The sequence below is a fragment of the Dryobates pubescens genome, chromosome 15 (assembly GCF_014839835.1).
Source record: "Dryobates pubescens isolate bDryPub1 chromosome 15, bDryPub1.pri, whole genome shotgun sequence".
Lineage (NCBI taxonomy): Eukaryota > Metazoa > Chordata > Aves > Piciformes > Picidae > Dryobates > Dryobates pubescens.
Genome location: NC_071626.1, coordinates 6,549,328 through 6,576,213, shown reverse-complemented (window position 1 = coordinate 6,576,213; position 26,886 = coordinate 6,549,328). Strand labels below are relative to the sequence as shown.

Here is a 26,886-nt window from a genome sequence, read left to right as displayed (position 1 = left end):
GGCTGAGAGACCGGAGGGCGGCAGGTCCTCCTCCCGCTGTGCCCCGGCCCCGGGGGGCGCGGGGAGAGCTCGGATTACAGCCCGCTTGAAAACAAACCAACCCCCCAGTAAACACCGCGCACACCGGCATGGGGGGAGGGGGCACGCAGAACACAAGAAAATTTAGAAGTCGCCTCAGAACAAACGAGGGGAGGAAAGAAGAGAGTGGGGGGGCCAGCCCCTCCGGGACGCCCCTGCCTCAGGGTGGAACCCCTGCCCTGCCCCGCCCCTGCCGCGGGGTGTGGGGACGACCCCAGGCGCAAGGTGAAGCGGGGGGGCGGGCAGCCGCCGCGACGGCCGCCGCTTACCTGTGGGGGCCGGCCCTCAGGGTCCCATGGCAGCCCAGCCCCGCCCCGCCCCGTCCCGTCCCGCGGCGGGCAGTGGGGCTCTCGATTCTTTGTTGCGCGGAGGGGAGCGGGTACGGATCCTGTCAGCTCATGTGACGCGGCGGGCTCGGTCTCCGCAGCTTTTTCTTTATGTTTTTGCCTCCTGTCTCCCTCCTCTCTCCTGCCCGCCCTCCGCCGGCGCACAGGGCAGGCCCCGCAGCCGGGCGCGGGTCTCAGGCCCGACTGGCTGCTGGCAGAACGGCGGCGGCAGCGGGGGAGGAGGAGGAGCCGCCGGCGGGGCGGGCCCCCTCGGCAGGGCCGGGCGTGGAGGAGGGATCTGGCATCTCACAGCGCTGCCTGGAGGGGGAGGCGGCGAGGGAAGGCGCTGCTGCGGGCTCTGGCTCCCCGTGGTGTGTCGTCGTGCCCACCCCCGGCTCCCGCTCTCGCCCTCGTTTCCTGAGAGGCGGCGCGGCGGGCTCGCTCTGACCCGGAGGCTTTGGCGGGGGAATCAGCCTCTGCCCTGGCCCGGCTGCTCTCGCTCCGGGAAGGCCCTGCCACAGGGGGAAAAACAGCCGCGGTGGGCCTTGGGGCAGGCATTGGCTTTCCTGGAGGAACGGCCGCCTCACGCCTAGGGATGTGCCGTAGGGCCGCAGAGGGGTCAGGTTGGCAGAGGCTTCGCCGGCGTGGAGTAGGAGTGGATAAAGCGGACACCTGAATTGGGGGTTTGCTCCTCTACTGAGGCTTCTGTTGCTGCACTTCAGGCCCCGATGCATAGGCCTGGGCCTGCCGCAGCAGTCTGGAAAGTAAACTAAAACGTAATTAATGTGCATTCTAGTTGGGGCTTGCCATAAGAGAGGAAAGCCCCTCATTTTCTCTAGAAGAGATCAGAGAAATCGCAGTACTGAGTGCGATAAGCACCCTGCCTCTCAGAGTGCTGAAGATAGAAACCGTAAGACAGCCTGTCTGCTCCAACAAGCAGACTGCAACACCGCCTCAGAAGAATCCCCTGTGACCAGCAGCCAAGCACTTTCCAACCCACAGCGGGGGGCTTCATATTTAACAGCTTCCAAAGGACTTTTTCTTAACTCTTTTTCTTTCTTTTTTTTTAGCCACGTGAAATTTCTGTATCTGCTACATCATGCAGCAAGCATCCAGCACTTTTTTTTCAGACAGCATTTACTCATCTCCTTTTGTTTGCCAAGCTCTAAGTAGGGGGCAGAGAGAGATCACCTTTCTGTTGCTCTTTAATGGCCCAATATGCCATTTTTCTTCACAAGTCATGTCTGAAAAACATTACACCACCAAGCCAAGCAGTATGTAGGGAAATATAGATGACATTTCTATCAGAAAGGCAGACAGCTCAAGAAACACTCAGCCTGCTTCATCAAATAAAACTGCAAATTCAATGAGCAGCTTCCTTGCTGCTCTAGTCAGTCCCAAGATTGCTCCTACACTGGCATCAGCTTTCTAGACACTAAAATTGACATTAAAAAATGGTGCCCTGCGAGCTAGCACATACACAAGAACCTACAGACCATAAAACTTCCTCTATAAAGCGGATGCAATAAGACCATCAGCCATCCAAAACGCACCAAGAAGCTGTGAGATTCAGCCAGCCCTGCAGATACTGCTGCACCTGGTCCGAGGGAACAGTGGCCTGCTTTATTCAGCAAGGTCACTCTTCCAGCAAAATAGATACGAATTCACTACAATAAAAGACAGAACAGCAACAACAGCAATTCCAGAAAATCACTTTTCAGGCGATCAAGGTTTATTCGGTGTTTGTCTAGCGCAACCAAAATTAACGAGGACTGGCAAGGTCCCTGACCACATTAGCTTTCTGCAAATTTGGTTTGCTGCTTTTTATTTTAGAGTCTCTGCTGTAGCATTCCCTCTCACCACCACGTGCTCCTGGTAGTGATAATATTCCATGCTAAAATCCACAAAGAAAATAATCTTGCTAATTACTGCCTCTGAAAGATTGATTTTTTTTTTTTTCCCCTTGCTGCGTCTTTTTTTCCTAACCTTCAGGCTCTGCCTTTCCCAGCTCATTACAGGGAGCAAATCCGCAGATGAAAACACATGAAACGGAACCAGATACTGCCAGAGCATCAAACATGAAATACACCAGTGCCGCTCCACAGACAGCATAATCAATGCCCTTCCTCCCACAGCAAAGCCACCAAAATTCTTTGTTCCTGCAGGTACTCGTCCCAAATCTCCACAGTTCATCCCTTCTCCCAGCGCACGAGATAGCCCACAGAAACCATGTGAATGAGCCTAAATAATCGCTGCCTTAGAACGAGAGCACACAGCCGGCCAATAAAGGACAGAAACAGGCACTCAGCATTAGGAGAGCATTTGTCAGATGAGCAACAACTCAAGCCCCCCCCTCGCCCCCCAATCCTCCCACAGATGACCTACAAAATGTTCCCCAAAAGATAAAGTTAGGCATTAAAATTTACAATCCCTAGGTACTAAAAACTCGTGGATTTAATGGAGGTGTTCCCTTCCTGTCCCATTACCACCTCCCTGCCGACCTCTCCCTTTGTCACCAGCATAAACAACCCTTTTTCGCTAGTGGTCCAGCAGAGAGCCGGCAGCCTGTCAGTCACTTCTGCTCACACCCCTTTCCGCTGCAGAGGTGCTCCTGTTCTCTCTCTCTCTTTTTTTCCCCCCCCCTTCTTTTTTCTCTCTCTAGTTGTCGATTAATATAATTAGATTAAACTAAGAGCAATTGCATCTAACCTCTAGTTAGCTTGAATATTGCTGCTTTCTGTCAGATCTGATAAAAGGGACCCTGAGCCCAAACGTTTGTTTGCTTTTTCCAGCTGTATCGGTTGATCTAATAAAACATATTACCTTTTGCCACAAACCTTGCTTCCTTAGGATCTCTAGACCATCACAACTGCAACATCGCTTTTACTTTTAATGTCTTGCCCACTCTAACCAATTCTTCCACATTCTCTTATCTGTGAAATAGAATATGATAAAATGTATTCCCTTCTGTATCGATCCTTATACTGTTTTCATAAAGATAATATCCAAGGAACCTTCTAGGACTGCATTAGCTGCTCTGAATAACATCTGTCACATGCAGGGTTTGCTTTTCTTTTTCTTGTTCTCTCCCCAGGAAGAAAATTATGCAAGGGTTGGTTTTGGTTTTTTTTTTCCCCCCTCCTTTCCTCTTTTCATGTTGCTCTGCATTCAGACCAGAGAAAATGAGAATGATGGCAATTTCTGTGATAGACCTTATTTCCCAGGGAAGATAATTTCAGTGTTGAACTACCCATAGAAAGATGTCTGCCGCACATAGCAACATTTTAATATGCCGCTCCCCACCAAAGGAAAACTAATCCTTACTCTTGACAGCTGGGACAGAAACTTCCTAAGGAAAGAACAATGCTTCCCTTTCTTCAGGAACAGTTTCTAACCTGTGCTCCTCAGAATGTGAGGCTCAAACAGTATGTTGCAGATTAGTAAGATAAAGGCCAGGGCACCACACAGTTACACATAGGAAAATCTGGGAACCAAACAGAGTAACATGCCTTTTAATTGCACTGAGGCGGATTATCATAGGACAGCTTGCAGACAGATCATTTTTGTGCTAAAAAAGACAGAGAGATTTTACTTATGTGTAAGGGATCACACTGCTGTTCCTCAAAGAGGAACCCTGAGCAATCCCACGTGTCTAAAAAGGCAGTAGGTACAACATACGAGCTACTGAAGACAGAGACTGAGGTGAAGAGAGGAATCATCTGTGCTCCAGCACTGAAAGCAGAAATACCAGAAGACCTCAGGGAGACAGTAGACAGCAGATTTAATATGTTTTTGCAATGTGATATGGCAGCAAAAATCATGCAGTTAATTTAATTTGGGGTTGTAAAGGCAGAGACCTCTTCTCAAAGATATAGGCAATAGTTCCATTTTTTAATATAGTGGTGAGACCGCAGTTTGAAGACATGTTTAGCTCTGGACAACTCTGTGCTAGCTTGATGTCAACAACTTGGAGGGAAATAAATAAAAAAAAATAAATATATATATATATAAAAAAAAAGGAGGAACATCAACTGATAAAAAAGCTGGAAGGGATTACAGTGTGTGTAGGTTGGCCAAATAACAACCGTGAAGAGCATCGCGGGAATTGTGTGTGAGAACTTCAGGGGTGCAGAAGCACCAGGGAGCAAGAAAGACTGTTTAGAGTTGTCTGAGGGAGTATAAATGTAAATTAAATTAAGCAAAGGAAACATTAATCTGCAAGGCTGCAAGACAGCATCCCAGAGGAGCTCCCGTCACCTGATTCACACAAAACTGGATGGAGCAAAGCAAGTAAGAAACAATTTTAGGAAACCCTGCTGCAGGAAGGGATTAGATGAGGACAATAGGCCTTTGGGACCATTTAACTGCCCACTAACTGGGATATCTGCAGAGCAATAGGTCTCAGCTCAGTAGATGGTGGAAACATTCCCTTCTCTACACCGTTGCTGAAGACACTTGTAGACTGAAATAACCATGCTTAGTTCCAGCAGGTAACCATGGCAGAAGTGCTCTATTCAGGGTGGGGGGAGGTGTATCCTCAGAATTTTTCCCTTTACCACTGGGATTTACTTGAGAGGTCACTGGCTCATCATCTGGTAAGAACAGTGGTGATGGCCCTCCTGTGTTTTAATATTGGCACCACAATGTTACCTTGGACTATACAGACCTTTGAGTAGGTGGACAGCACTTACCTCTCCCAAGAAGTCTGTAGCATCCAGATACAGCAGTTAATTGGAACGGGGAAAAAAAATCAGAGGCTTTATTGTCCCTTAGAGGGAAAACATTCAGATGAATCCTTTTTCTAACATAGGAAAACCAGCTTGAACTTGTGCCTGTAACACCTTTACACCACACTGTGACATCCCATCTTCTGGCCTGCCTGTCATACAGAAAAGGAGACCTGTCAGTGTATGTTCCTCCCAAGCAAGGGCTGGTACACCATATTGCTGTTCATCCTGGACATGCCACACACACTGTTGGGGAAAGACAGCCCCCAACCCCCCAGTTTTATAAATGTTCTCTAAGGGGATTTAATGTCTTGTCTAATCTGGTCTATTTTTTTTAACAAGACCCCTTAGGGAGGCATGTGCAGTGACAATTATCAGTCCAACCATACATGAAGAACACAAAGGTGTAGCCCCCCCGTAACTGTTGACATTAAATGGCCTTTCTCTGCACAGAAATGTCATGATCTTCATGAAGAAAGATCCCTGAAGGTTTTCAAAAGACACATAGACGTGCTGCTGAGGGACAGGGTTTAGCAACAGACTTTGGTAGAGTTGGGCTGGATGATCTTAAAGGTTTTTTTCCCCAGCCAAAACGATTCTGTGATCCTCTTCTAAGGACACTTTTCTGCTTATTTGTTTAAATAAACAACATGGTCTATCAGACATGAGCATGCAGCAAATAGAAGTGTGCCAACATTTGGGTTTGAGATAGTCTTGTAATGAATTGCTGAAGCATATGCTAAAACTAATTCATCATCCCCCCTAGTTTATCATGATCCTCTCTGGCTGTTTCGCTTGCACCCTGCCTAATGGCCCATCTCTCTCAGGGCAAGGTATGCTACAAGCCTCTCTGCAATGTCATGCTCTTACCTTGCAGGCTATATTTAAAGAAAAGAAGAAAATCACGATTTTTTTCCTGCTTTCCATTAAATGCAGCCCCTGTCTAACTGCTAGGACACAGGCATTGTCTGCTCTGAAAGTGCAATAATAATCAAGCAATTAAGAATTGATATCTGGTGACTTACCATGCCTGGAAATGAGAGATGCTGCATTCATTTTAGCTCTGCAAGAACCCAAAATAGCTAACCTGTTTTTTATGGGCAGTAAGATGTTTTTAAATCTTCTGGGGAGGAAAAAAAAAAAAAGGAGGAGTTACAGCTTCTTCTCTTAAACTGGTTTGTCCAAAACTCCCATCTATGTTTTTGCATGTTCCTTAGCAAAGGGTCTGTCTGTCCAGGTCACCATGCCAGCAGAGCTGCTGTACTTCAGATTCACACCCCGCCTTGACCTGAATGAGTCTGAAAGTGCACAGAAATCCCAAGAAACCAAAAGCCACGCTGAAGTTTTACTTTCTCTTCCCCATGTGCTAGTGCAGAGCTGCTTTGCTTGAATAAACAACCCACCCGAGCAGCAATTACATCACCTCAAAGCTGTGGTTTCCTTTAAACATTAAAAAGAATGGCAAGCATTTCCATTCACGTAATTATCAGCATTATCACCTCTCCTCACACCTTCTCCAGCGTCTCTTGGGATCATAGGGACTTCCCTGCCTCCCTTCCAAGTGAGCAGAGAATACCTTTGTAACTCAGCTGCAGCCATTTGCTCTTCTTTGTCTAAACCCTCTCGACAAGCTCAGGAACTTCTCCAGCAATCAGGAAGACTTCATGGGGTGGATGAGCAGCTACTCAGCACATTCTCTTCACAGACACTCATTTGGGGAATTACGGCATACATATTTGGGCTTTCCATGGTAATTTGGCTCTAACGAGCTTTCCTTATTGACAAAACAGTAGACACCTCTCTAACACAGAGCGGTAACTTCTCCTGCAACTCTGCTACCACAGCAGACAGACCTCAGCCAGGCAAATGTGAGCCTGATCGATACTTGCATGAGAAATCAAAAATGAGAAGCCAAGTGCTACAGAAACTGGTGCTGGTGACTCAGAAAGAAGCTTCTTTTTTCTCCTGAAACTCTTAAGATCTCAGCAGCTCCTGTTTACCCAGCTACTGAGTCCTATCTGAACAAATAAGAGCACAGGAACCCCAATTCTGATCTCAACTTCACCTCTGACCCTCTGCACTTTTGGAAAAGTCATTTAACCTCCTGACTCTCTGTTTTTTTTCCACGTGTGAAGCTGAAACATCACAGAGAGTCTTGTAAGGACTTCTGAAATCTTTTGTTTTAATGGCACATGTCCGTGGCCAAAGCACCACTAGCAGCGTTAGAGGGCTAATTCCCTCACAAGGGAGGGACAGCTCACTGTGGTACAGGTAGTTTGGCTACAATTATCACCCCTGGAATTGCTGAAATATCATTGCATGAAATTGTAGGCAGACAAACCTTTCAGATGAGATAGAAACCAGAGGCCCTGACTGGTTGTTAAAAGACATAAAGTTTAGAAGGATCCCATATGTTAGCTTTCCCATGTTCACCCTGCTCCAATTTGGATAATTACATTCTGACTCCTTAAAGCAGGGTGGCTGACCTGCCTGACCCTGCCAGCTGTGTATCCAAATCTTCATGTGGCCCAGAGCAATTCAACACTACCCACGTCTTTCAAAAGAGCTGAAGGAAAAGAGGAGTTCCAGAAGAGGTTCATCAGCTGATGAGGAGAAAGACTCCCAGAATGGGACCACTCCCCTCCCGCCTGAACAGTCCTTGCCTCAGGAGCTGACAGCTTGCCCTTCTGTGTCACTTCTCATGGGAACTCCCTGATGTTGTCGAAGCACCATCAAGCTTTGTCCCCAGGTGACCACGTTGTTGCAATACTGGTGCTGCAAACCTTGCAGATCCACAGCTCCTAACAGGGTTTGGCAGCTTAAAAGGTTGTGAAGTACCTAGTAACAGACTAGTTACTAACAACCTGCATTTCTATGTTATCATTTTACCCTTGGCAGTAAGTAGAGACTGTCTGGCCCTGGAAGAAAGCAAGAGAAAGCACTGAGGGGTTACATTCTCCTCTTCCCTTGGAGATCAGGTTGGCACTGGTGCTCTCTGACCTCCTTTTTTATTTATAAACTCCTAATGATACTGCACTGTGCACAGGCCATCTTCACCACCAAAGAATCCCCAAATGCAGAAAGAGCCTTCATCAGCTTCCTGACACAGCAAAGGATTTTTCACCGTGGACACTCTGTACACTTTCCCAAACCCCAGACAAGATGCTGTTTCCAAACAGTGAAAGAAAGTGGTGACAGCTCCAAGCTGCCCCCAGTATCTGGCCAATTGCATTTCAGGTGCCAGTCTGACCCAGTGATGGTGTCAGAAGCCACTCTCCTCACATGGACAAGATGCTGGCATCCAATGAAGCTATTTCTCCACACCTCAGAGGTGAAAAGGAGGGGAATCTGTCCTGCCCCCATCTCTTCACTGGTGCTGGTGGCACCTTGACCATGGCACAGAGCTGTGAGGGGTACCAGAAGCACCAAGCCCAGAGGCAGAAGACAGTCATGGCTAGAGATATTCTGCATAGCTGTTAAGCCTCCACCCCTGACAGTCTTTGGCCTAAGGACTACCAGGGCAGCTGGCAGGGGGGTGTGGGCATGCAGGGGACAGGAAAGGGAGCAGAGAGGACCTAGGGCACCATCTGGTGGCTTCACTCACTGCCTTCCCTAAATCCCTGTCTCACAGGGTCACAGTATTGCATGGCCAAGAGCTGAAGAAACATCGGGTCTTTCCAAGAGACAGCCAAGCAGGAAGAAGAGGCCTCTGCACTTGGCACAGACTCATGCCCTTAAAACGCTGCTAGGTGGGACAGTGGTGCAAACCAGAGAAGCAAAAGCTACTTCACTTGGGTGCTGCTCAAACACCTCCCTTGCTAAAGAACCAGCTCTAGCTGGGTATCTAGAGATGATGCACATTAATGACACCCCTGAGAAGGAGAAATAAGAGGAGTAGAAGACAGAAAAGATGAAGGAGAACAATGTTGCACTACACCTTGCACATGCATTTCATTGTTATTACCCACCACAGCAAGGTCCTTCTTATCTACAGCTGAAGGCAAAATATAGTTGGCATGTTTGACAGAACATGCAAGAGCTCCTCCTCTGCAGAAAGGGATGAATCCAACAAACCAGGGAACTGCTCAAGTGCATCCCAGTTTTTGTCTTCTCAAATTAAGATTTGCAAAGCATTGTGAAGGAGCTATTTCAAAGGGACTAGATGACCTCCATGTCACCAACACCCTTTAGAAGAAGGCAGGTAGCACACTGCTACCTTGCACCACTGCTTACTTTGGTAATGGGTCTCCACTTCCCTGAAAACTTGTCAATATAAAGGGATGACTCAACACCTGGGAATCAAAGATTACACCACCCTAACCTGAGAGCACACTCTGTGCATAACAGCACCATGCTGGGGGAAGCAAGGGGAGCCGAGGACCTTAAGGACACAGTTTCAGTTTAAAAGAAATCCATTCACCACCCATTTCAAAGCAAAACATGCAGAGTGAACACAACAAGCCAGTCATCACCTCTCAGCTTTGTGGAGCTGAGTGAGCAATCCTTAATCTCTCTCTCTTTTCTTTTTTTCCCCTTCAATTGCTCAACACTTTAAAATGAACTCCTTTCCCCTTGCCAGTAATACTCATTTTCTGCATCTGTTCTCCTGGGCCGTGGAGCCAGGTAAGACAAAAAGACCAAATAACCCTCTTTTTCCTGAACAAATCTCTGCTACAAAATAGCTATACCAATATTATAGAAAATTATATTTCCTGGCCTCTCCTACCTGTGCCTGAAGGTTTTTCCTCTTGGAAAACTCCATACCATTAAAAACCATCTGTGCTCTCTCAGCCTTTGATTTTATACCTTCCTCTCTCACAGGCTCTGATGTGACTGCAGCTGCCCACGGCGCTCGACGCTGGAGATGCGCTATCAGCTTGTGGCTACATAGCTGTGAGACTTCCTTCTTCTCCTGCAGCCACCTTTTACCTTGGCAGGGTGAATTCGAAGCCCACTGAAATCAACATAGAGACTCTCCCCCTCACCCCCCCGCCCCCGACTTTGCAAGCTTCAGTGCCCAGCCCAAACCCCCAGCCTTGCCAGCGTTCCTGGGCATCTTCACTTTTCCATTTAATTGATCAGAACCTGCTGTGATCCTTCCAGTACTTTAGCACCGACTGTTCTAGAACAGCCTTTTCCATTCCCAGCGCTGCTCTTCCTCTCATGGCTCATTTTAAACGGTTTCAGCTGCTTAATATATGGAATTGCTCAGGCAGAAATGTGAGAAATACACTGCGTAAAACAGTAACAGAAAGAGAAGACAAATGAAAGTGGGATCCTTGCCAGGAAATTTCCTGCAGCACCCAGTATTTCAGGCTTTTATGAACTTTAAAAAGCAAACCAGAAAAACCTAAGCAGTGTTCTTCTGAAAGTTTTCACTCCTCATCTAATCCACCAGCTTCTGCTGAATATTTTATTGCCATACCGCAATGTATTTATAATTCATCTCACCGCTCCTTCAAATTGGTGAAGGAGAGGAAGTGCTACACCTGTGCAGTCCTCTGGAAATTCTTCTGTGAACACACAAATGTCTTCTGCTCACCTTAACAAACACTAACGGTGTTGACTTCCAACATACTTCTGTGTAATTACTGTGATCACTTAACAAAAGGAAAAAAACGGGTCTAAGAAGCAGCACAGCTTACTCCTTGCTCTTTCTGAAATGAATTCCTCAACACTGGGAAGAGAAAAAGCATTTTCCTGTGGTTAAAGAAAGTCCAAATTGCATGTTTGAAATCTCTTCTAATAAAAAGAGCAAAGCAATAAGCGGATTATCTCTTTAAACATAGTATGGGAAGGCTGGAGGCCCCGGAGACATTTTCCATAGCCTCTATCTCTGATGCATAGCAACATTATCTTCAACTAGAGAGGGTCCTATGACCCTGGAGCTCAATTTTAATTTGATCTTCTTCTTTAAAGAGGTTTCTGTGATTCCTCTCAAGTTATGCTGCATATTCTTATTTTGGGTGGGTTTTGTTTGGTTGCTATTTCGTTGTTGTTTTCTAATCCAAGATAAAACAGCCTCAGCTTTTTGATCCACTGGTTTGATCGTGTTATATGGGTATTTAATGTAACCTCTTCCCTATCACAACGAGAATATGCATCAGCACAAATGGTTGGCAAGTTCCAGCTGACAGGAAAGAAGAGCTTGGACAGAAAATTCACCTCCAGGGCCTCTCTCCTCTCTCCAGCAATTCTGAGTTTCAGAACTTGTCTACTTGGCTAAATAATGTGTATGGGGGTTAAAGGAGTCTTATACCCTTGCTGGGGAGTACTGGCCATCTGACACAAAGGCAAACCTATTGGTTTTGGTGGGGGAGAGGTATCATGGCTGTTCCCACAGAGGCTCAAAATCCCAAGTGATAACAATGCCCATTGCCATGAGGAAAAGGAAACTGGGGAGCTCAGCTTGAATTTCACTGGGCTGGAACCTGGCCCCAGCTCCACATGGTTTCCGCAGCCTCAGCAAGGGAGTTTCCTCAGATTCCCACCTCCTTGTTCCTATTCCTTGCTCTGGAAAGGGTGCTGCCACTGAAATATGTTGCCAGGTAGAGGTATTGTCTGTTTTCCTTTTCTCCATCTTTATCTCTGTCCATGCATCCAGCCTTCACCATATACTGCTGATATTGCTGAAGAGAGATTTCTGAGGCACCGATTTGCGTCGCCTGGGGATGGTCACAGCAGGCATCTGTGACTATTTGATGGGATTAGCAGATTATGAGAAAGCAGGTTTCACTGTGGGGCTCCTGAGAAAGGCAAAATGGGCAAGTGGGTGCTTGAATCTTGATTGAACTATGTATGAAGGCCTGATGGCCGTGTTAGGAAAGTCAAAGGCACAGGATCAGCTGGATGGCTGCAGGTCAGGATTGGAAGATCAAGCTAGCAAGCAGGAAGGTCTCTGGCTTGTCCTATCATTTACAGAGGATGGAGATTCAAGTATTTCAGGCAGGCCAGGTGAAAGAAACCTGCACAGATCCCATCTGCACCATTTCCAAGATATGTGTGAGAGCCTGACAAAAGCAGATTTTCTTTTGCATTGAACGGCTTTTCTGCCAGATAGCTCTGCTGCTCAGTGCAGACTGAGCCCCAGTGGGAGCTGAACAGATGCACTCTGTTGTTAATGAAGGGCAGTTTAGAAGGAGCCAGGGGTTCACAAGTCCCTCATGGTTGTGCCCTGAAGTCGCTGTGGATCTCTGCGGAGAACTGGGGATGCAAGAGAGCAGCTCTGCCGTACAGAAAGTCCACATAGGGTCAGATTTTCCTGTTAGATATTCTCATAGAGTGTATCAGAGGATTCATCCAGAGCTGCTTGCTGCTTAGGTGTCTGCAGAATGATGAAAAGGAGAAAAAAAGAAATGGAGGAAAATTATTCAGAAGAAGATGAATTAATTCTTAATAAGGAGGCAGCGACGTTTGCTCTGCTAGAAATGGCTATAAGTGATCTGCCGAAACGGAAGCTGCTACCATGAGAAATGTTGCTCTGCCAGAGACTAACGTGACTAATCCAGCCCAGGGGATAAAGATGCCTCCTTCACTTGTCACTCTTCCCCCCCAAAAAAAAGCTGTCAGACAGGGAGGGGAAAATGGCCTTGGTAAAAAAAAAAAAATTAAAAAAAAATAAAAAAATTAACCATTTTGGATTCTGTGAAGGAGGAATTCCCTGACCTCCTCAATCCTCTCTCTTCAACAGTTGAGTCTATTCCACACGACCGCTGCTGGTGCAGACAAGGCGCTGACAGACTGATATTTTAAGCGCTGCGTGGCACAAGCCTGCTGTAAGCAAGGTTACACAGCAAGCAGCTGAAATGCCACCGGGTGAATGGAGCCCTACCTACACCAGCATTTTCTCTGCTGCCACCACCAAAGGGAAACATTTTACAGGAACGCCGAGTGCAAACACCTCTGAAGCCTGTGGGATTAACCCCCGGCTACCCGGGCTGGCTGACAGTCCAGCTCCACAGCATGTGAACGCTGCTTGTTTCAGGGGCGCTCTGCCCTGCTTCCCTTTGCAGCTTCCCCTCTACGAGCAGCATCTCGCAGCAAGGGCTGGCCTGGACCCGCTGCAGCAGAGCCAGCCAACTACTCAGCAATCCACCTGCCACTCACAGGCCAAACCCGTTGGGCCCACAAGCCCCACTCTTAGGGAAAACATCCTGTTACATTCTCAGGCAGCTGAGGAGGGGGGTTCCAGGTGGTCACAGCCCAGGATGACTGCTAGGAAAGCTGATCAAGGTGCTTGGACCAGTAGCTGAAAGTGCAGCCAAATTCTCCTGCACAGTGATCATGGGGCCCTGTCATTCACACTTCCCTTCCTTCTGACCACCACAAGAACTGAGGACACTTTGTGGTGTCTGCTCTTGGTATAGGAGCTCATCCCAGCCCCTCTCTTTGCTTTCGTCTCTTTTATTTCTCCCATCTCTGCTTTGACCTTCACCCCAGCCTTGCTGAGACTGCCAGCACCAGACACACTCACATACAGCTGCTCCTTTGCTCTTGCTTTGTGGCTTTGCTCCTGCTCTGTTTTACAGACCTGCTGCCCCCTAAAGCAGCACTTGAGTGGTGTGGGCCACACACCAGCAAGTCAGCAGAGCTCAGACAGCTCCACAGTAGGGAAAAAAACCACACACGCTGCATCTGATCATCCAGACTGAATCATTCCACTGTGGAGCAGCTGATAAAGGTATACAGAAGAACCAAGACAGGAAAGAGGGATCAGGACCCCCTGTTCTCCCTATGCAACTAATTCAAAATGCAGCAGGAACACAAACCCAGGGATGCTGTCTTTTTCCAGTTCAGCCTATATAAATCAATCCATCTTTCCCCTTAGTAATCAGATAGCTGCCAATGTCTTTGCTACCACCAACCACTGTGGTGCCACAGCAGTAACTGCAGGAGGCCAGTGGCCTGGGGACCAGACCACATGACAAGCAGCTCTGACATGCTTGATTTTGGACTACATTGTCTTAAAATGGGGGAGCTGTGAAAATGCCTCAGACACTATCCTTCATGAAGCAAAGGACTGGTACCAGCTGTAGCTGGATCCATGCTCCACTCTGCATATATGACTTGGGGAGCTCACCCTAACAGGACATCGGTGAGAGGAAGCAGAAGATATTTTTCAGGAACATTTTCCAGTGTTGGAAAAGTGAACATATTTTTTAAGCAGATAAGAGGTCTGGAGAGGAAAAGAATAACTAAATTCTAAGGATGGGAAAGAAATGTTCTCTGGGATACCTGATGCAAGTTTTATCCCCCTGCCAAATTCAGGGCTGCGTGGGCCTCTGGTATGCTTCATGTGGCCCCCACAACTGATCTGCACCTGCATATTCTGAGCTGCAGCTACTTTCCCTAGGAGTGGATTTAGTTCCTTGCTTCTAACTCACTCCCAGACCAGCAAGAAGATTCAAGCTCAAAATATACCCACACTGACTTTTCCTGAGTTGACAGAGGCTGCATCAGCTTCTGTTCAGATCATCTTAACCTCTGCTGCGACGAAATGGCTCTCAGGTGCTTAATGCCACTAAGGTCTGTGTGCAGTGTACAGATTCCTCCACCAGAGAGGACTTCTCAGCTGCCTAAACATTCTGGAAAGGGCAATAGTGGGGACCAGCATCTGGGCAAGTCTCCATGAACATCCATCTGTTCAGAGGGAGCAGCAATGCCAAACCCTTCAATGCCTTTCAGCGTACCTCATGCAGCAAAGCATCTGCAAGAAACCAGGCCTGACAGAACCGGGAGAGCTGCCGGATGAGGAAAGGTAGGCTGCATGTGCTGCCCAGCTGGGGAGTGGATGCCACATCCCATTTTCCCTTTCAGGTGGGACTGGAGATATTTACTGCCTGCTAGGGCCATGGCAACTCTGGGTTTCCAGTGAATAAGGGTTCTTCTTCTCCAGGAACAGGCCCCAGCCCTTACCTTCCCTAGAGGACTTTTTCTGGGTGATGTGTGGTCCGTGTTGTTCTCGAGGCTGGAATAGACTTCAACTTGCTGCAAATCCAGGGACTGCACAGGGGAGAGAGAATGGAGCAGGGGTCAAATAAATTGCTTAGGTTAAGACAACTAATTGCTGACCAAGTTTTTGCCCATCTTGTGCCTAACACTTTTTAGGAAGCCATGTCACCTCTAAAATTTTAAGTTCCTGACCTGAACTTGTGCCAAAAGAAAATGCTTTTCCCCTGAAGTCTCTACAGTGTAGCTGCACCATTTTCTTTTCTCAGGCTCACAAAGACAGGCTTTGATGTTACCTACCTTGTGCAAGGCAGCAGAGAACAATGTGAATGCCCCTGCTTCCCTCTACTTAAAATTGTCCCAGAATGCAAAATAAAGACCACTCTGCCACATGAAAGCATACTGTGCACCAGGGGGACTACCAGTGACCAGCAGTGCTCTGCATTGCCCAAGACTGCTTAGGTGCCTGACACCCACAAACTCTTGCTCATGGTTATTCTGGGCACACAAGAGCGAGAAGAGAGGTGAAGCTCAGGTCCTGAAGCACAGGGGCTATTTGAAATGGGAACCCCTACATGGAGCATGATTTCCATTTACTCTCTGGGTTTTTCTCCAAGCCAGAGATCTCCTTTCTTAGAGGGAGCAAATAATAATTTTAAACAAATCAATACACTGCCAGGCCCTCAAACACAGCCACAGTCCCCCTCAGCTACACAGAGAAACACACCCACCCCCTACGTGTGTGCACCCGCTGGTCCCCCAGGTAATCCTGTCACAGGAGATGCCTGTCAGTTTGAGTGATGTTCCAGATCTGCCTGAAGGATCAAACACAACAATCAGGAGGACTTTTCCATGTGTGTTTCAAGGATGACAGCAGGTTGCCAAGGTGGCTGTTTCTCTGGCAACAGGAAGATGGGAGGAGCTCTGGCCACAAGAGGGGCAGATGGTATTAGTGGAGAGACTGCAAAGGGAGCGAGGTGCCCTGAAACACAGCATGGAGGACGAGCAACACATGGAGGCTGGATTCTGGGGCTGCCAACCAGCTGAACCCTCATCATATCATCTGGAGTTGCAAATGCTCAGTGTCTTTCAGGAGCATGTCCAGCAGGATGGTGGTTTGAACAGGACCAGATAATGGAGGAGCAGCATTTGGGAGCAGGGTATGGAACAAGCAGGCAGTCAAACAGGAGGTGAACTGAGCACCACTCAACTCTCCTATTCCCACTCTTCCTCTGGAGCAGTCCAATTACTTCACCTGTCTGCTTCCCATTCCCAACTTGCCTACACAGACATTCCCAACTGCTCATGTGTGCACATGCATACACAAAAAATTCCATTTCCCCATCCTCATTTTCAATTCTCTTTGTGATGCTCACAGTCAGGACCTGATCCTATGTGCTGTGCTCCCAGCAGCCTGGCTCCATGTGTCCATGGCAGGACAAGCAGCCTCTAGTCTGAACCTACTTGTGAGCCAGAATGACCCTTTTGGTGTTTAACCTCCAAAAAAGATTCCCTCCACAAGCCCTCTTCTCATGGAGGCTGTTGACAATGCTGGTTCTTGGCTGGCTGGTTGGAAAGCTGGGGTCTCCAACCACCATTTGCAAATTAATTATTTACACTTGGTCACTGACCACCTGCCACTGTCACAGTGGAGGCTCTCAACCCTTTCTCCTCCCTACTGGCAGATGCCTTCCCATCTCCAAACAGCCTTCTTGTCTTCCTCACACTGGGAGAAGCTTCTGTGCTCTGGAACTCGCCTGCACCACAGGAGTTCCGTTTGCTGCTCAAAAAAGCTTGTTTGAAGTGCAAAGTGGATGAAGCAAGTCCCTGGATTGTTATTTCCAAGCTGCTCGTTAACCAGGCAGCTAAGCTGGAGGATAGAGAAAGATACAGGCTTGTGTCTGGGCAGTGCAGTGAGGTAGAGCTGCTGCAGGAGAAAAAAGAAATCCAGGAACACCTGGCAGAGTAGTGGGAACAAAATGGGTGCCCAGCTGCCCTCTTATTACTGGGGTGTTTTGTTACCTACAGCTTTCACAGCTTTCACCTATCCCCAGAGAGCACGAGGTAAATGGAGGCATCAGGGAGAGCCACTGGGGTGTTCAGCAGGATGGTTTTGCAGAAGGTGTGGTATGACCCCTCCCACACCAAGAGGTGAGCCTTGCTGTTGTGTAGGATAACACCGAGCATTCAATGAGCTGCACCAGTCAGTTCCAAGTCCTTACTTCAATGTCCAGCGTTGCCTCCTGCTGCTTCTGTTCCCAGCTCCAGGCTTGCCAAGGACACTGTCTCTGACTCAACTTTATTCTGGACTCTGCCCTCCTGCATTCCCCACACAGTACATCTGGCACATGCTGGCCTCCTGCCCCATCCCTAATCTCTAACCTCCTTCTCTATCTCATCACTTGGAGTTACTTCTCACTTGTGTTTCTTTTTTTCCCCAGCCACAGTGTACCCCAGTGCTGACCATGGATTTCTGCCCTCCCCAAGCACCATCTTCTACACCCAGTTTAACACCAAAAGGTTTCCACCATGTACACGATTTCAGTTTGCAGGGCTGGTTTTATGCCATGCAGAGTTCCAGCAACATTTAGCAGTGAGGCACCAGAGTCATCTTCAAAGGAAATAAGCTTTGCTGACTATCCACTCCCCTCACCTGTCCTGAGAGCCCATCCAGCACAGGATCTCCATCCCAGGGCTCTTCCCCCATTACCTCACAGCTCCATGCTCCCCACTCTTCACCTCGCAGCCCTGCTCCTCACCATGTGCTGTGTCTGTGGTGGGAGTTGCTGCCTCGTGCCCGAACAAGTCACCCCACAGCAGCTGCTCCACAATAACACAACCTCCAGTGGGTGGGCTCATACGCCCCCCAGCATGCAGGAGATGGTCTGAGGCTGTTTGTAGCTCTGCCAAAGAGGGTTGAACCACCTGCCCTGCACACCAGGCTGGCTAAGAGCCCCGCACAGCTGGCCTGTAGTTACCAGGCTTCAGGGGAAGGCCAGCTGGGCCAGGTCCAGAGGGCATCTGCAAGCACAGGGGCCCAGCCAGCTCCTGTGACTGCTGGTGCCTAAGGCTGCCTCTGCTGGCTTGCTATATTAGCCTTAGTGGGGCCTCCTGAACAGAGCAACATGATGAAACATGTAATTAAGATGGAGCTAAGGATGCATGACGAGGCCGACTGAGCGAGAAATGGATTTGATTTTTTTTTTGTCTCCTTGCAGAAATCATCCACTTCAGCAGGAAGCTACCCATTCAGCTTCTCAGGAGCCAGAATTAAAGAGAAATTACTTGGTGCAAATGAAAAGGTTTATAACCTGCAACCTCCTTCACCCAAAGCATGGCTTTTATTTTTGCCCAGAATAAGCACACCACATACACTATTGCCCTGCCTGCCTTTAAACCCCTACACAGAACGGTGCCCCCCACCCCCGAGCCTGGAGAATGAGAAGGGGGCAGACCCATCCCCTTGTTCATATCTGCTACCCATCAGGTCTCCTGCCTCCTTGGCAGAGCTTTGCTGTTCTCTGTAGTACATTCTCCAGAGCTTTGCTTTGTTTAGTTTAAATGATTAATGCAGCAGAGCTTACAGGTTTTCCTCAGAGAGGCTTTTCCAGCCCTTACAGACCTCGCAGGCAGAAAGGTTTCCTAATATTCAGGCAACAATCCTTCTCTACTCACTTTTATTTTGTTCCTCCTTGTTTGTCCCACAGATTAGGGGAGGGTGGGGAGAGAATCCTTCCCTTCTTAGTGGAGCAGCCCTCCCACAGGAGTAAAAGGAGAAAAAGGCATCTATTTTATATGGAGCTGGATGGGTTGTAAATGAGATTAAGGGTCGTGGTTACTTGAGGTAGCTGAGGTGTGGGCCTGATATTTCAGGAAGGCCACTCCAATCTTATGATGCTGTGGCTGCTGGGCTGGAAAAGTGGGAGCAATCAGCATTCCACACTTTGGGGAATGGAAAAGGAAATCCTCTCCAATGAGAAAGGAAATGCTCCAAAAGAGAAACTTTCTTCCTGCCCTTTTCCTCCTGAAAAAGCTAAGTCAGCCTGCTCAGGACTGCAGTGGTCTACAGCACTGGCACCAGTGAAGGTGTCACAGCAGGAGCCCTACACAGCTGGGGCTGTTGCAGAGAGCACTTCTCTCTGCTCCTTTCCTGAGCTATCATTCACCAGCTGGGAAAGGCATGGCCTTGAGACACTCCACAGTACAAAGCAGGGCTAGGATCCCCTATTTATTCCTGACTTCTGGAAACCCTTCTATCTCTAACAGCAAGAATCTTCTCTGGCCCCACACTTGCTGCTCAGTGCTGCCTCCCTGCTGGCAGAGGGAAGAGTGCTACCCAGCAGGGCATGGTGCAAGGCCATGAGTGGGGCCAGGATGGAGATACACAACAGGCAGAGTCCTGAGAGGAGCTAAGAAGGGCAGAGCAGAAGAGCAAGGTCACCAGTACCAGGCTGGTACGCAGCTATTGCTTATGTTTCACCTCATGATACTGGCATCTGTACTGTGGCAGGGCAAGGAAAGGAAGGGTTGTACCATGATGTGGACAGAAGGGATGGAAAGCAATTCTGGTACTCACGTCATAGACAGGAGGGGGGGGTGGTGGTGGTGGGCTGGCTGAAGGAGGCTGTGTTTCCACCTTCTGTCTTAGGATATTTGGCTGGTTCCTTCTAGGGCACAAGGCCTGCTTAAGACAAGACACCAAGTGACACATGAGAAAACATCATCCCCCCAAAGACGAAGTGAACACCAACATCACGTCAAAGCCAGCTGCTCACACACTCTGAGTGCTTCCACCAGAAAGAGTGCTGTCCCTTTCTCCACAACATGGACTAGTTCCTTCCATAGCATCAGAGAATCACTCTGGTTGGAAGAGGCCTTTCAGATCATGAAGTCCAACCGTTAAACCAGCACTATCAAGTCACCACTAGGCCATGTCCCTAAGCACCACATCTACACATCTTTTCAATACCTGCAGGAACAGTGCCTCCACCACTTCCCTGGGGCAGCCTGTTCCAGTGCCTCACAACCCTTTCAGTAAAGAAATCTTTCCTAATATCTAACCTGAACCTCCCCTAGCACAGCTTGAGGTCGTTTCCTCTCATCCTATCATTTGTTACCTGGGAGAAGAGACCAACACCCAGCTCGCTTCAACCTCCTTTCAGGTAGTTGTAGAGAGCAGCAAGGTCTCACCTCACCACAAGGTAAAACAGAGAAGTCTGATGACTTACACTGGAGCAGGGAAAAGGAGAACCAGGCTCTGTTCACGTGTAAAACTGCTTCCAGCACTGAAACTTAGCTGGACAGAGGGTGTAAGTATTTAACAGCTCACCAACAATGAGGGAGTAAAGCAGGGCTCTGTTCAAAGTGTGTGTGTGTGAATTTCAGAGAGCCAAAAGGCACTCAGGATTTGGAGGGAAGCCTTTGCTAATATGTAGAGCCTAGAGAAGAGTATCAGATGACCTTTAATGATGACATACAGTCAGTGACACATTAAAATGCAAGTCCAGCACAGAGTTGAAGGAAGAAGACCCTTTCCTCTGAAATTTTTCTTGCATCAGATGAATTCTTGAACATGTTCCATTCATGCACAGATAAGGGCTAGCCCTGCTCAGCAAGCAAGAGAGGAGGCAGAAGAGGCAGAAGGCTTTGCTAAGTATCTCTGTTCTAATTCTGAAAGAAGTGGGATGATTATATTCACATCACATGAAAGCGATGAACTGCTTTCCAGTCCATTAGTAACTAAGGAGGATGCTAAATAGCTTCTCTTAAAGATAAACATTTTTAAACCAGCAGGTCTGAGCAAGCCATGGTGAGAAATATGGGCTGTGTTCTGCAGGAGGGCAGATGGAATGGCTGTGTGATCTCTTTGGGCCTCAAGAAGAGCCCAGAGATCTGAGACTTGCAGGTCCACCTCAAAATCTAGAGATGCCAATCAGCGAGTCGTGACAGAGCCTCCCTCCTCATCCCCATGGAGATGCTGTCTAGGAAAGCAGAGACAGGGGCCTGTCTCCAGCCTAGTCACTGCTGCTGAGATTCCTTCCCCCTCCATCAGACTGCCTGCAAGGTAAGTCTCACGAGAGCAGCAGGTCTGCCAGCTGCTGCCATTCTGTTTTCAACCTCATGATCTCTGACTATGTGTACTGAAGCCTGATGCTCCTTGGACTCATAGGACTGTATGAGCAGCACAGCCTCCACATAAAAATGCATGCAGGGTCTGCTCTTGTGGTGGCAGAGAGCAGCCTGAAAGGCTATGTATGGGGCACTCTCTACCTGGAAAACAACAGTCCCCACATTCTGTTCTAAAAGGCATCAGGGTGTTTTTTAAGCCAGCCTCAAGATCTCTGGAAGCAAGCAGAGGATGCAGTGTGAATGCCTGAGGGTGGCAGGCCTAGGAGCAGTAGGTGCTCCCCAAACAACATGGAATCCAGTATCACAGCTGCATAGGCTTTTCCACAGGGCCCCTGTCTCATCCAGGTTTTTCAGCCCTACTTTTGGCTTTTCTTCTCTTGCTCCCTGCATGTTTTCTTCCCCACACCTAGGTTCCCTTTGCCCCTCAGCTACTCATCCCAGCTTCCATTTCTTCACCCACCTGGTCCCAACCTAGTCTGCTCATCTGAGGGGCCTTGTCAGTCCAGTCTTAACACCTTCCTCCAAGCTCCATTGCTTCTTTGCTCTGGATTCCAGTCCCCAGTTTCCCTGCTAAGGCTCTTTCCCACCTCAGAGAATCACTGCTGCTGTTGGAAGAGGTGTCTCTGCAGATTGTCTAGTCCAGTTAGTTGGGACTGGGACTTACATACAAGTTTCCTTGGGATCCTCAGCTTGACCATCCCTTCTCACTCTGTATCTCTGATGTTTTCAATGCAAAAAAAAACAAACCAACCATGTGCAAGGCTCTGGTTCACATCCCCTCCACATTGCTGATTGTTTTCTTCTATGGTGCCCAAGCCAGGGCTCAGAAACACAGTTGCAAAGTCTCCTTGGGATCAGGCTGTGGCTGTAAAGCAGACTAGCCCCCGTCTTTAAAGAGGATTACACAGAGGTCTTGCTGTCCTCCTGCCACCAGGGCTGCAATAGACTTGCCTGAGTGCACAGGACATTACCTGTCCAACTGGCACCCTGTGGAAAGGCAGCCTCACAGGAGCTGCTTTAGACAACTGAGCTGCTAAATTGACAAGAGCCATGACTGAGCATGCACAAACTGCAGTTTCCCAAAATCACATCACAAGGCTTCATCTTCTTGAACATTCTCAGGGCCAGCACACTCCTAGGGTGACTTCTTGCCCTGTGTCAGAACTTTGCTGCACAGCAGAGCATGCTGGAGTCAAAATGATTACTAGAATTTCTTTAATGGACAAATCAATGACTCAATTTGTCTTTCCTGTAATCTTTTTCTCAGAAAGATTGAACTAAAAGAAATAAAATAAACCTGAGGCAGACACCCAGTATGGATAATTTCAACACAGGGATTTCCAATCCAGCCAAGTTAGAAGCAAATTAAATCAATTCCTAGAATGGGTCATGTCAGGGATTGCTTTTTGTTTGGTTATAACTTGCCTTTCTTTTCCACAGAAGCAGAGCTGTTGCAGTGATGCTCAAAGCAGCAAGAAGAACAGTAAGGGTAACAAGGATTTCCCACTTGTAAGAGGTCTCTATGTACCCTGTACCTGTAAGAAAGAGTGAAAAGATTCACAGTGTGAGTGGAAGTTACAGTCTGCTGCATTTTTAACCCTGGTAAGAGCCTTGAGGGAACTAAAACATAGAAGCAGTGCAGAATATAGTGGCACAGGTGCACACACCCTCCAAAACCTAGTCTAACTGAACAGCAAGTAGGGTGCAGCTGAAGACTCACAAAAGAGACAGGATATAAGCAGCTGCACTTCATGTAGATTAGAGGGAGGTGACATAATTATGAGAGCTAAGAAATGTAGTAGGTAGAGGCTGGCAAAGGTCTTTAGTGACAGGGGCAGAAAGACAGATGGTGTAAAGCACACAGGCCACACAAACTAGCAGGGTGGGCACTGTAGGCGTCTTCTGACCAGAGTAGCAAAGCTATTTCATCACAGCTCGTTGCATTTACACTTTCTAAGAAGTTTTTCATTTCCAGCACTCAGTAATGCAAATCCAGCCAGCAAGCAGCATGCAGGTCCTTATCACTTACCTGTAACATTCCTTTTATCTTGGTATGAAGCTCTCTCTTGCTTTCCAGCCTGCACATTAATCAAACAACTGATCCCTTGTACCACATGGAAAAGGGAGACCCTAACCTGTTCATGAGCCCCTAATGGAGAGCACCTAACCTGTACATATGATTAGGGCGAGCACCCTAATTTGTCCTTGTGTTCAGCCATCTCTGTCATACTGCTGAAGGCCAAACCCCCTGTCTCCTGAGCACTGACATCAAAAGGCACTCACTTACCCAGTGCCCAGACTCCCTGGTTAGACCATGATTTTAAGCCTGCTGTTCCCAGGCTTTTATCTATGGCAGGGCAGATAAAAATTTCTGCATCTTCATGTCCCTAGCTATGCCTTGGCAACAGTAGCACAGGTCACCTGTGCAAAGTGCATTCAGCTTTGATGGCATTAAGTATTTGGCCTAAAGTATTTTTCCCACTTGACTTTGTAGCCTGTTTGGGTAGAGGAAAAGAAAAGCAAAGATCATCTTTTCCTAGCCAGGTCCAGCTGATGTTTAACTGCCTGCCCTTCCTTTCTGGTTGTTGACTTACCTCTAGCAAGGACAAAAACTCCCTTTCCCATTTTCTGGATGTCATTCCATTTGACCTTGCAGTAGTATGTGCCAGAAGAGGTGCTCTCAAGTGGCATGATTCTGTGGTTGTAAGATCTGGTAGCGGTTTTATTCTCTTTTCCAGAAGGGATGGGTACATTTTCCGACCTAGTATGGATGGATGTTGTCTGGCCCAGTGAATTAATCCAGTAATAGAAGATTGAAAATTTGGTATATTTCGGCATGTAAGGGAAGATGACTTCACAGGGGATGGATATTCCTTCCTTGAGCAGTGCAACCTGGATTGGAGGTTTCTGCTCTACATCGACAGTTCCCCCTGTAAGGGTAACAATTGTTAGCAGTCACCTAACATCACTTCAGGTCAGAAGAAGCCTGCTGCCCCAAAGACAGGCTCACACAGTGAAAAGAACAGCATGTCAGGAAGCATGCCCACAGCAGGCAGTGCTGGGGCTCGTCAGGAGTGGAGTGAGTCAGAGCACAGTGCCCCAGTGTGATGGCTGTAATGGCTGTGCGCCTGGCGATGGTCCTGCTGCCTTCACAGCCTTCCCCTTTTCCCTTGTGAGCTCCTCTGCATGATGCCAGCGCACAGAAAGACAGGAAATGAAGCAGGAAGTGAAGTGATTTTGCTGTGGTGTGAGGCTGCATTTACAGTGGATGAATAAAAAGTGACTTTCCAAGACAAAGGCTAGCTGGCCATCTCCTGGAACTCCCGAGTCACACACCTGTGCCTGGGCACCACCTGTGGCCATGGGATGACTCTGCACTGAAGGCACTGTCCAGGAGCAGGCATTGCAGTGGGACTCTGTGTTTCTGAAGCACAAGTGGGGAAGGAAATTGCATCTTGTCTACAGGGGCCAGCACCAGGGTCATGAGTTCAGCTTAATCACCCCAGGCTTATGCTGCTGTAAGTGGACAGCAAAGTGCAAGACTCAAAGCTAGAAATGGGAACTACCTGCAGAAGATGGCAGACCTTAACTATCTATACATGACAGTATCTTAGGCAAAGAGATGGGAGATCATGCCCTTCCTGTGCCTCCTCCTTACACAGACAGGCCTGTTGAAGGTGACCTCTCACAACAATGATGCCAGGAGTTACAAGAGAGGATGCATAAGCACAGATGGGGAACCACATCATGGTTCACTCCCTGTTTTGTTTAATAATAAAAACACTAAGATGAGCCACGGGCTGGTAAGGAGCCTGGGGTACAGAACCTCTTTGGCTTCAAAGCCAAATCTGAGTTTAGCATCAAGCAGTCTCTGGATCTATTTGTTTGGCAGCTGACATAGCACCACATATAAAGTATCCTAAAAGGAGACCCGTGCAAGCCATTGTTGTCTTTAAAAAAGGGAACTGGAAATTAAGACACAAGCCTTCTTACAAAATGAAGGGTTCTTTCAGAGACAAGAAAATTGAAGGGGGGGTGGGGCAGGGAAAGTAGAGAAAGCAGGGGATGGGTGTATTTTTCCATGCATGCTTTTGACAGGATTCCCTGGGGTTTTGCATCTGTGAACAAGCTCATAACAAGGCACTAAGCTGTCCCAGAGCACAGCCAGGCTTGCTTTCCTGTCAGCGTGCACCAGTGCCACATCGCAACAGCAGCGTCACCTCTGCACAGCAGGACTCAGCACCACAAAAAGCAGCTCAAACTTAGTGCCACTGAATGCTGAGTACTGAGGAGGAGCCATGGAGGGCAATGATGGAGGGAGATCACAGGATGTTAGGGGTTGGAAGAGACCTCTGGAGATCATCGAGTCCAACCCCCAGTGGCTACTGTCCAGAAAGGACTGTTAGGAAGTAACATCCGTTAAGGAAAATCCTCTTAGATGACATAGCCAGGGAAATAGCCTGAGAGTAAGCAAGACCTTAGGCTGCATCACTAGAAGAAGGGTTCTAGCTGGCAAAACAGCTGAGATAGGGTACAGTCCTGAGGGACATGTGCTTTCGTCGCGAGTCCACAGTGCTGTGCACGCCAGAAACAGTGTTACAGAGACAGTAACAGAAAATCCTGCAGACACTGTGGGAATGATAACCCAAGCACTCTCTTCTGGGCCTTATTTTCTAAAATCATTCATCATTCCCCATCCTTCTCCTCATCTGTACCCAGCAGAACACACATGAACACAGTTTCTATACAAGACATGGCTAAGCAGTGCTGTAACAGAACAGAGGAGAGATCAGCCTTCTTAGAGTATCCCAGGAGCTATTACCTTGAGAAGAACATGCCAGGGAAAGAGCCAAATCATTTTATTTAGGTTATCTAACCCTTCTCCCATGTTCCTCCTTTCTTGAGGATTCTCTCTCTCAGCTTTGAAATGCTTGAAAGACAGAAATAGCAGCAGCACACAAATTCCTAGAGGGGATCTCTGGAAATTAGCAAAAGATAGCAGCTGGAAATGCTCTAATACAACCAACGTGAGGGTAAACAAAAGGAACAACAACAACAAAAACAAACTCAGGCTTTTACCTCCACAGTGAAGCAACCAAATAAACAGGAAGATGACTTTTAGATTAGAGGCCATGACGGAGGTCAAAGGCTGCAGGAAAGCAAGCAGACCTGAAGATCCAAAAGGCAGATGAGGCAGGGGGTTGTCAGGCATTTCCACACCCAGGCAGCTGGACGGTCCCCTCCCGTTTGGGAAGGGCCAGCCAGGATGGACACACACTGCTTTTGGCAAGCTGTTCCTGGCAGATGCAGGCTCTTCTGCTTTTTGGTCAGACTCCTCCCCACCCCCAGGGTTCATTACTCTGTAAAATTGTGATGGTGTTACAGCTACCAGTGGGTGTCCAAAGATTAGACCATGAGAGCTTCAACACACGGAGCTTTGTCTCCCGATGACCACAGAACACCACATGCATTCAAAGCACATTTTATCACCTTCCACAGTAATCAAAGCACCACACTGGAATATGGAAAAAAAGAATGTGCTTTGACTGATACAGTTTGAGGGCATTTGAGGTGAGTGTGGTCAAACTCAGGAAAGGATTCAAGTGACTCTGAAGTGATGGACAAGCTTAAGAGCGGCACAGTGAGATTTTTACCATAATTGCACATGGACGTCCACA

The 26,886-nt window shown here is 48.0% G+C and overlaps 2 protein-coding genes across 5 annotated transcripts in view; both read right to left on the bottom strand.

Moving 5' to 3' along the window:
* The window catches only part of TCF20 (transcription factor 20), a 131,622-nt gene extending 131,027 nt beyond the window's left edge, over positions 1 to 595 (bottom strand). For all 4 annotated transcript variants that reach the window (XM_054167563.1, XM_054167570.1, XM_054167571.1 and 1 more), the window contains exon 1: positions 348 to 595. The gene's annotated coding sequence lies outside the window, so the exon portion shown is untranslated. The remainder of the gene's footprint in view (positions 1 to 347) is intronic.
* An 11,157-nt stretch (positions 596 to 11,752) lies between these two features.
* On the bottom strand, positions 11,753 to 26,679 carry NFAM1 (NFAT activating protein with ITAM motif 1). Its single transcript, XM_009902440.2, is given in 7 exon segments — positions 11,753 to 12,455; positions 15,047 to 15,133; positions 19,656 to 19,760; positions 22,634 to 22,743; positions 23,803 to 24,138; positions 26,288 to 26,552; positions 26,554 to 26,679. Coding segments are annotated over 7 exon segments (1,089 nt in total). The 3' UTR covers positions 11,753 to 12,395.
* Positions 26,680 to 26,886: the final 207 nt, after the last annotated feature.